We start from the raw sequence: 10000 nt of genomic DNA, 5'->3' as shown, positions 1-10000 counted from the left end.
TAATGACAATGACCTTGTGCATACCTGATTTTATTGTCTTAAAAAAAAAATCTGACGGTGGTGACTAATATGCTGGACACACTTTGAGCAATCAGAAAATAGTAATAAATATTGCTTCACACGCACTATGTGCATATCTGCAGAACCACTTCAATATGGACTTTCACATCATGGTGATATTATTCAATAATATCAGTGATTTTTACATTTTAAGTCAATTGAAATGATGATGTCTGTCCTTGGGACAGCTGTTTTTACAGGGTGTGGGCAGGTTTATAGCCATGAAAAGTAATACAATTACACTTAAATATTTCAAACGACTGTACATTTGTGTAACAGACCCCTGGGTCTTAACCTGGATTCATTTTGTTCATGAAAATGTAGTTTATTTTCAACAGAATTAGCAGTTTATTGCTGAGACATGTTTTAGCTGCTTTCTCAAGAATCAGTGACATATTAAATTCCTCTTTTCTATTGTTGACGCCTCTAATCTCCTCTCTCTCTCTCGCTCTCTCTCTCTCTCTCTCTCTCTCTCTCTCCATGTACCAATCCCCCCCCTCTCTCTCTCTCTCTTCTTGCTCTCTCTCCCTCCCTCTCTCTCTCTCTCTCTCTCTCTCTCTCTCTCTCTCTCTCTCTCTCTCCTTGTACCGATCTCTTTTTTCTCTTTTCCATGTACATATTAAATTGCTCTTTTGTATTGTTGACGCCTTTTGTGCAGCGTGAGCCTTTTGTTTCCCTGTCTCAGTAGCTGAGGAAATCACCACAGCATAGTTGTATGGTCTACTGCATCTGATATTCTGATGTATTAGACTAGTTATATAAAGTTTCAGATCAAAGGCAGAGATCAAAGACATCTTTTCAGATCAAAGACATTGTAAATTTAGACTGGGAATTAAACCCCCAATTTACACTAAATGTTGCATTCACTTGGCATCCACAGTCCAAACTGCAGTTCATTATGTAATATACTACATTTAAGGGACTCCAACTCTTGTACATACTGAACATATTTCATATTGCCGCCTCATGGTGGCCCGTTTTAATGTGTTCTTTTCAAATATACAAAATGGCACGTAGATGAGGTCAGAGATGTGTCTGTCTGTTTGACCTGCCAAAGTGCTTATAGTCACCAATACGGTAAAGCAGTTTTTAAATCTATCTAAATCCTCATAATACGCTATATCTCTGTGTTGCTCTTTGCTAGTGTTTGGCAAAAATCAAATGGTTGTATTCATATAAGCCAGTTGAGGCACTAGATATGGGCAGATTCTGGTTTCAAACCTCTGACCACATAATCACAATACTGGAGGCCAACTCTGTTATTTACTACCATGGATGACTGTTATGTGAAAAATGAATAATTTTGTGGTTGTGCGATGATGTTTGTTTATTTATGTGTGTGTATGTCTGTGTCTGTGTCTGTGTATGTATCTGCGCCTGTTTCTGTTTCTGATTCTGTTTCTGCGTGTGTGCGTGCGTGTGTGTGCGTGCGTGCGTGTGTGTGTGTGTGTATGTTGGTGAAGGCTGAGGATGAGGAGGTGTTTGAGGAGATCCGCAGGTTGAGGCTGGAGAGGGGCCGTCTGCTGCAGAAGATCAAAGTGCTGGAGCAGCAGCAGAACAGCGCCATCACTGCCCTGGAAGAGGTACTGCACCCATCCCACCACACGTTTGTATTGGCTATGAACTAGCATCCATCCAGTTGACAACCAGCAATTTAGTCATTAATCTAAAGCACAAAGTAAATACAGCCCTAATCAGGAGTTAGCAGAACAGCGCCATCACTGCCCTTGACGAGGTACTGCACCCACACCACCACACGTTTGTATTGGCTATGGACTAGCATCCATCCGCATTTGACAACCAGCAATTTAGTCATTAATCCAAAGCACAAAGTAAGAAACACAACCCTGATCAGTTCACATGGCAGTACATTTTGTTGTTGCACTGTAAAGCCAACTGAGTTCTGTGAGGCCAGGCCAATGGATCTATTTCATGTCATTGGTATAATATGCTCCCTGGATGAGTCCCATACTCTGTCTGTCTGATCTGTCTGATCTGTCTGTCTGTCTGTCTGTCTGTCTGTCTCTCTCTCTCTCTCTCTCTCTCTCTCTCTCTCTCTCTCTCTCTCTCTGTGTCTCTGTCTCTGTCACTCAATTCAATTCAATTCATAGAAGCTTTATTAGCATGACAAAAAATATTTCGTATTGCCAAAGCATTGGTTGAGGATACATTGGTAATGATATTATAATAAAATAAGTATTGAAACAAACAAACAACAAATTAATGCTTGCAATTGCATTGATAATATCAGCAAGAAAAGAAAGCAAACAGAAGTGTGTGTGTGTGTGTGTGTGTGTGTGTGTGTGTGTGTGTGTGTGTGTGTGTGTGTGTGTGTGTGTGTGTGTGTGTGTGTGTGTGTGTGTGTGTGTGTGTGTGTGTGTGTGTGTGTGTGCCTGCACATGAGTGTGTGTGTGTGTGTGTGTGTGTGTGTGTGTGTGTGTGTGTGTGTGTGTGTGTGTGTGTGTGTGTGTGTGTGTGTGTGTGTGAGTGTGTGTGTGTGTGTGCGTGGGTGCGTGCACACGTGTGTGTGTGTGCGTGCATGCCTGCACATGCGCTTGTGTGTGTGTGTGTGTGCCTGTGTGAGTGTGTGAGTGTGTTTGTATATGTGCTTGTGATGATATGTGTAAAAGGTTTATGTTACATGGTGCATCACTGAGGGGTCACTCCTCTTTCTGTCACAATTATAAATATAGTTTGCAGCCATCATTATGCAATCCATTTCCTCTCCTAATAAATATTTCATTCTTTCTGTGTCATTAAGTTAGCTAAATTTAGGGTGTACGTGTTCAAATTGTGGGTAAAACATTGATCTAATATCTTTGTAATGGGAGCAGCTTGTGAGAAAGTGTAGTTCAGACTCTAGTTCTCCGTTATTACAGTAAACACATAGCCTATTATCTTCTGGTAGCCATGTCTGTCTGTGTCTGCCTGTCTCTATGGATAAATTATGGTTGCTAAGCCTGTATTTTGTTATTGTGCGCCTCAATTTTTTGCCTTTAATGTCAAGTATTTAGCTATGCTGTAATCCCTACTAAGATATTGGTATGTTTTTAATTTGCTTTGTTTATTTATTGCTTCGGTCCAATATGTAATATATTTTTGTATTCGTGCATCGTTAATCTTTTTTATGTCAGTTCTTTGTTTTGATGTGAAAATCTTGCAATAGTCTTGAAATGAGCTGAATAAGGTGACTGGTGTCCGCATTTGCCTCGTGTATTTTTAGAGCTTTGTAGTGGTAGGTATTTGGGTCGCTTGTTCCTAAATGATTCCAGAATTTCATGGCTCTTTTTTGGATTTTGAGTAGTAGGGAGTATAGACCAAGTTCAGCCCCACATGCATTATATGTGGTGTATTTCTTTTTACATGAAGGATAGTTTTACAAAATTCTGCATGGAAAGATTCCATGGTGTTTTTGTCCCATTTTTCAAAATCTTTGATTTGCATAGGTCCCCACACTTCACTGCCATATAGTAACAGTGTTTCCCACAGAAATTTTGGAAACTATGGGGGCAGCCGGGGTTTATTTTGTCCGGGCGGGGGGGGGGGGGGGGGGGGGGGGAGGGGGGGGGGGGGGGGGGGGGGTGGGGGGGGGGGGGGGGGGGGGGGGGGGGGGGGGGGGTGTGTACTCACACGGGCCTGGGCCTATATTTCAGCCATTTATATTTTGAGAAATAAGGCTACATAAGATTTTACCCATGACTTGTATAATAGTAGTACATTGTCAAAAAATGCAGTACAGTGAATAATTTCTGTTTACAACACAGTTTCATTCGTCCCTCATGCAGGGGTCTGGGAAACAATAATAAAACAAAATAGGAGCAGAGATAAGAATTTAAGAGCACTGTGAAATTGTTAACGCATAGACAAAAAGGGTCTTAGAGGGTAGGCTATGCCTTTTCCCCCACACATATCTGTAGGCGTACACATTCTACATGAGGGGTGCTGGTCACAGGGCCAGTTTTTTCCAAATTCCTCCCATTAAAAGGGCTGAACAACATATTACACATTTATGTCTATATTCACATTCATTACACATTAATTTCTATATGCAGCCCGATGTCTCCTCTGCTGTGTCAATGAAGGTCTGTCACCAAACTCATTACAACTGTAAAACAAAGCCTAGGGAGTATTAGTAAACTCATCCCAACTGTCCCTTCTCTGAAGGTTTTTTATATTGCTCCCAAACCCAAGTAAACTACAACAACTTGACTAGGCTTTTGATCCCTGTCTTTCAAGCACTTGTGGTTCTCTCTATAGCAGGGGTGCCCAACCTTTTTTAAACCAAGATCTACTTTTGAAGTTGATGGTCTGCCGTGATCTACCAAGTCAAATTCAAGGATGTCAGTATGAAAATTTAAGACCACCATTTATTAATCACCATTATTATGAACAAAATGTTTTCAGTAGGCTACTATCCCTTATCAAAAAATCCCATGGGATTCTGATAGGAATTATCCTATCAGAATCCTATTGGATTTCTATCATATTTTGGAACAAATAATCCTATAGGAATCCTTTAGGATTTTAATGTTCCTATAGGATTATTTGTTCCAAAATATGATAGAAATCCAATAGGATTCTGATGGGATAATTCCTATAGGATTTCTATTCCTATAGGATTTATTCTTATAGGATTTATATTCCTATAGGATTTATTTCTACAGGATTTATATTCCTATAGGATTTGTATTCTATGGGATTTATTATAATAGGATTTTAAAACATAGCTCACATAAACATAATCCAAAAAAACAACACAGCAAATGAAATGGTCATATGCAAAATATATTTATTATTTCATTATTTGATCATTGTGTGGGTGTCATTTTTGCCTCATCTGAACAGTTCTGTGCCATTGCTTGCTTGGTCATTGAAGTGTCCACATCAAATTGGTTTGTGACGTAGTCTGAAAAAACAAACAAACAAACATACAGAGCAGACCAACACATGGAAAATTAAGACATGAGAAAATACATAGGCCTACTGAACAGACTTTAAAACTCTATTGAGAATCTGTGGCATGTGCGGGAGAGGGTTTTTTGTGTTGTTGAAAACAATGCGTGTAGCATGGATGGAAATCTTGTGACATTGTCAGACATTTACAGTGCATCCCGTAGGCTAAGTAATTCACATGTTTTGAGTGTCATGGCAAAAGCTACCTGTTTCTAATACTTTTGCACATAATTTTTTTTTGTCATTATGGGGTGTTGTGTGTAGAATTTCGAGTAAAAGAAAGGCAAGCTGAGAAAGGAATTGAATCCATTGTGGAATAAGGCTGTAACATAACAATGTGTGGAAAAAGTGAAGTGCTGACAGTACTTGCTGGATGTACTGTATAAAAAATATTCCTTGTCTGAGAACTTTGCTGTTTATGTAAGCAAGGTATTGTAGTGAAAAGGTACTCACTTATGAGGTTTTTTTGTTGAATTTTACTGGTGGTTTTCCGGTATACGAGTGCGTGGCTAGGACCTGCCTTCCAAAAACTGCCAACATATGGTCTGTTGCCCTCCTGGGGTCACTTCTTGTGGTTGTCTGTGATCTCTGTTGTCGGGCCTACTTGAACCTAAAACAAAACCAAAGCACAGGAAGAGAATAGTTACACTCATTTTAATGAACACCAAAACAGACTCTTGGCAGAGTTGTGATTACCTCATTCACTCATTTTTTTCTTTCTTAAAGCCCATAGACTCTTAAGTTTTAACTCCAAGATGTATTCTAGATGATGAGTGACAGTATAGCAATCATTTCTGAATGTTAAGCAGTCATGCAACAATGCCACCAGGTCACATTTAACTTAATTATGATCTTATGTGTAGTTTTAGACTTACCGTTTTTCTTGCTATTCTCAAGTATTTCCATCTGGCACCAAGAAGGCTGATGTTCCTGTCTGTTTATCTGATTTTGACTTGTGAATTCACTGTGAAAACAAGAGGGACCCATTCAGTGAAGGCAATATGAACTCAGGAGTTGCACTTATATTAAAAGTGATATAACTTACATTATAAAATGATAATGGCGTGGCATCTGGGGTCAGCGGTCCCAGAGCTTATTCTCGCTGCTCCCATTCCCCCACATTGTAAAGAAAGTATTCAAATATGCCCTATGTTCAAGAACTTCATGTAGCCACATTTTCCGAGTAAACTAAGAGAACATGCCCTTCCTCCCGCCATGGGACATAGGGCCTAAATTTGAATAAATTCTTAGAAATGTGGGAACATGGGCCAGCAGGTATAAGCTGCGGGACCAATGGGCTGTGAGACCAATGGGCCTAAAAATGAATGTTAAGTCTTAGTGGGGACCACTCTGTGGGAACATATAGACATGCACCCGTGGCATAGCACTTATAAGTTGAGGGCTACTATGGATGCCAGGCCATTATCATTTTATCTTACTTCCAGTGTTGGGCAAGTTACTCAAAACAGTAATGCATTACTGATTACATGTTACTGTCTTTTCAAAATAATCTCTTACACTTCACTATTACCATATTTGACATGTAAGGCATTACACTACTTTTGCATTACTTTAGTTACTTTCCCCAAAAGAACTGTTGGCCTAAATATGGATCTGGAAATTTATAAAAATGTAAATCAAGCTCATGAGTCATGACCTTTTCACCTCCCATCCAGGAGGTGTTTTTGGCAGCATGTAGACTAAACTACCAGGTTCAGGAATAGCCTCTTTCTGACCCACCACACTGAATAAATCCCACTAAAATCCAGGACATTGTAATGTGTTGTAACTTCAGTTATTTAGCATGGTAAGTAAGAAAAATGCCAGATTTTGCCCTGTAATGCCTTGCATTGCTGTTTGCATTACAGCAAAAAAGTAATGCATTACAACAATTAATTACTTTTGTAATGCATTGCCCAACACTGCTCACTTCAAATGTCCAGTGGGAAAATGGGGAGATAACACTGAGGTGATAAAGGCTGTGATGTGTGCTTGCAGTGGTGCATAGCAAGTTTGACAAAGGATAGACTATCATGATAAACTTACCGTAGAACTAATGTCCTTTCAGTCAGTCATCATGGGCCACTTGAATGGTTTGACAGCCCCAACTCCAGCAGGAAACTTGAGGACGTTACTGCAGAAATAGACCTACATTTTACAATGCAACGTTGTCAGACTATAAACACACGACCAACATACAATGTGATATTGCAAACCATACAATATAAAACCAAATAAAAACTCACCTGCTTGCTGGGTAGGCTACGTTTCACACGTTAGCAAACTTGCTAACGGTAAAGTTACGGCGGCACTTCAGAAGTCGGATATCGATTAGTAAACGCATTGAAGAGGTCCTTGAAGTGACAGTATTACAGGCAAACATTTCGGCAAGTTAATTAAACGTTTTTGTTCTTTTTCTTTTTTTATCAAGCCCGAGTTACATCTCTAGTCCAATAGCTACCTGAAAACGGTTGAATATGCAACTGCAACGTCCAGTTTGTTTCCCTTGACAACCAAAATCATTTCAAACTTAGCTGCGCTCGCTTAGCTGCGGAATCTTGTAAATCCTATAGGATTTTCTAATCTTATAGGAGACAATGAAATTCCTATTGGAATGTATATAAATCCTATAGGATTTTCGTAGACCTATAGAATCTTAAGGGTAAAAACAAAAATCCTATTGGATTTTAGATGAATCCTATTGGATTTTCAGAATCCTATAGGAAAAACAGAAAATCCTAAAGGATTTTTTGATAAGCCGTATCTTTTCAGTGTGTTTTTAAAGTGTGTTGAATAGCCTATCTTTACAAAGCAATGCAGCACTGATAGTATGCAGAGATAATTTCAGTCATACACAAGTCATAAACAACTGAAACAATTTCAAAATGATAAACATTTGGTATATAAAAGGCACATAGGCCCTATTTCTAAAATATGATGAAGCATTATCATGCCTTCAGTGGTATAGGCTACACATTAAAAAGGGCTCAGAAATTCACCATTTGTTATGGGTAAATAGTAGGCTACTATGAGAGAGAGAGAGAGAGAGAGAGAGAGAGAGAGAGAGAGAGAGAGAGAGAGAGAGAGAGAGAGAGAGAGAGAGAGAGAGAGAGAGAGAGCAATGAGAGAACTCATTGGATTGGTTAACACCCCTTCTATGAAGGTTTTTTTTTCAGCTCTCTGGGACAGTAGCACAGCAAAGGCTTTCTATTGTGAGTTTGGCCAATCGTTTTGTCCACAACTGAAGCAAGAAACAGCACAAATTGAAGTGAATTCCATACATGTCAACAACTAACATTTCCCTTACACGCGGCACGCGATGTAGGCCTAAACGCAGTTAGCGATGATGCATGCGACTAGCGATTTGGACGAAGATCCTCGCATATCGGCGTGTCATAACGCATCGTTGCGCACATGTTCTGTTACTCACCCGATGTTACACGTGTGCACACATGAATCAACTGTAATACCCTTACGGTCACTTCCTAATGCTTTCCCCTCATTCTGTGTTACCGTGGGACTACTTAGGCTATCTAACCAATACAGAGTCTAGGCCTATGTATTCACTGCCAGGAGGAAAATGCGAAGGAAATTCAAAATCGTAATTCAAATCATTTTTAACAAAAACGGAAATCGTTTAAAAAAAAAAAAAAAAAGTTAAAAAAAAATTTCAATTTTTTTTAATTTTTTTTTTTTTACATTTTCGTAAACTATGGCGGCCAAATTTAAACTATGGCGGGCCGCCATAGTTTCCTCAATGTATGGGAAACACTGAGTGAAATGGGCTTGATAACAGAGTGGAAGATTCTCAACCATATTTTCACAGGGATTTTGAATTGTGTAGACTTCTTGATTGCATAGAAAGCCCTTCTGGCTTTATCCTTTAATTCTTTAATGGCCAATTCAAAATTTCCGTTTGAGCTTATTTTTAGTCCGAGACAGCTATAATTTGAGATGTGATCTATTTCAGTTTGTCCAATATTAAATTGTTGTTTCTTTTCTTCACATCTGCCTCTTTTTTTACATGTTAGTATCTTTGTTTTCTTGATGTTAATGGTTAGTGACCAAATCTGGCAGAATATATATGTCACTGATGGAGTTTGAAGATTGGAATTCACTCAAGGATTTTGGACAGGACAACGTTGATCCGTTTTGGTTTCTCCTTTTTATTCAGAATTCAGAGCACATCCAAGCATAGCAATGGTTGTTAGCATCAGGAAACAAAGCAGTTTTTGTCCTCTTTGTCCATCTAGGTAAAAAACCTAAGTTGAACATAAAAATAAACGGGAACAGTAGTTAGTGACCACTTAAATGTGCAAAAAGCAATTCTCCTGTGCAAATGCATGCATTCAATCTGTGCAAAGATGCTAACAATAAATAAATAGTTGCTATGTTAATACTGAAAACAGAATAAATATTGCATTTATATAAATAACCATCCATAAAAATGACTATTTTTAATTTCCCAGAGATTGATCAAATTGAACACAAGTGACCACACTATAAAAATGAAGCACCCGTGCCCAACTGGAAATGCAAGGTTTTGCAATTTCAGTCAATGCACTAAAACCGCCACGAAGACTGCAAGAAGCATGCTTCAATGTGCCCAGGTCATTTAGCTTACAGAATACCAATACTAAGCACTGCTGTTTACCAAAGCAAAACACCCCAAACTACAACCATTCCAAGCGCAGTTAAAACGCCATATATCAGATCAAATAAGATGAGCGCTTACGAGGGCTTGACATTAGCTTTTTCACCCACAGTGGTTTTTCCGAGTCACTAGCCATTCTTAATCCATTTTTTTTTCTTTATCATCATCATGTACGTCTAACCTCAGAATATGAGGTGCTACAGAAAGATGAGTGTTTAGCTTTCTACATGGAAATATATCAAGCAAATAGAAACTGAGTTACTGAGCTATTTCTTGAATTTAAATTCAATCAATTGATACACACGGTGCAAATAACAGAATATAGATGCTCTG

General features: G+C 38.9%; 1 protein-coding gene and 1 long non-coding RNA gene across 2 annotated transcripts in view; one reads left to right on the top strand and one right to left on the bottom strand.

The window, feature by feature from the left end:
• The window catches only part of ankrd24 (ankyrin repeat domain 24), a 54548-nt gene that overhangs the window by 26445 nt on the left and 18103 nt on the right, over positions 1-10000 (top strand). The window contains exon 12 of the mRNA XM_063202042.1: positions 1524-1643. Within this exon, the coding sequence (XP_063058112.1) occupies positions 1524-1643 (120 nt within the window). The remainder of the gene's footprint in view (positions 1-1523; positions 1644-10000) is intronic.
• Positions 4825-5977, bottom strand: LOC134450972 (uncharacterized). Its single transcript, XR_010035179.1, has 3 exons — positions 5889-5977; positions 5467-5623; positions 4825-4966 (listed from the first exon to the last, which is right to left on the bottom strand). It is a non-coding gene; the product is annotated as an uncharacterized LOC134450972 (long non-coding RNA).

This window comes from Engraulis encrasicolus, chromosome 6 (genome assembly GCF_034702125.1).
Source record: "Engraulis encrasicolus isolate BLACKSEA-1 chromosome 6, IST_EnEncr_1.0, whole genome shotgun sequence".
NCBI classification, from domain to species: Eukaryota; Metazoa; Chordata; class Actinopteri; order Clupeiformes; family Engraulidae; genus Engraulis; species Engraulis encrasicolus.
Note: the sequence above shows the minus strand (reverse complement) of the source record. Positions and strands in the feature narration are given on the sequence as shown.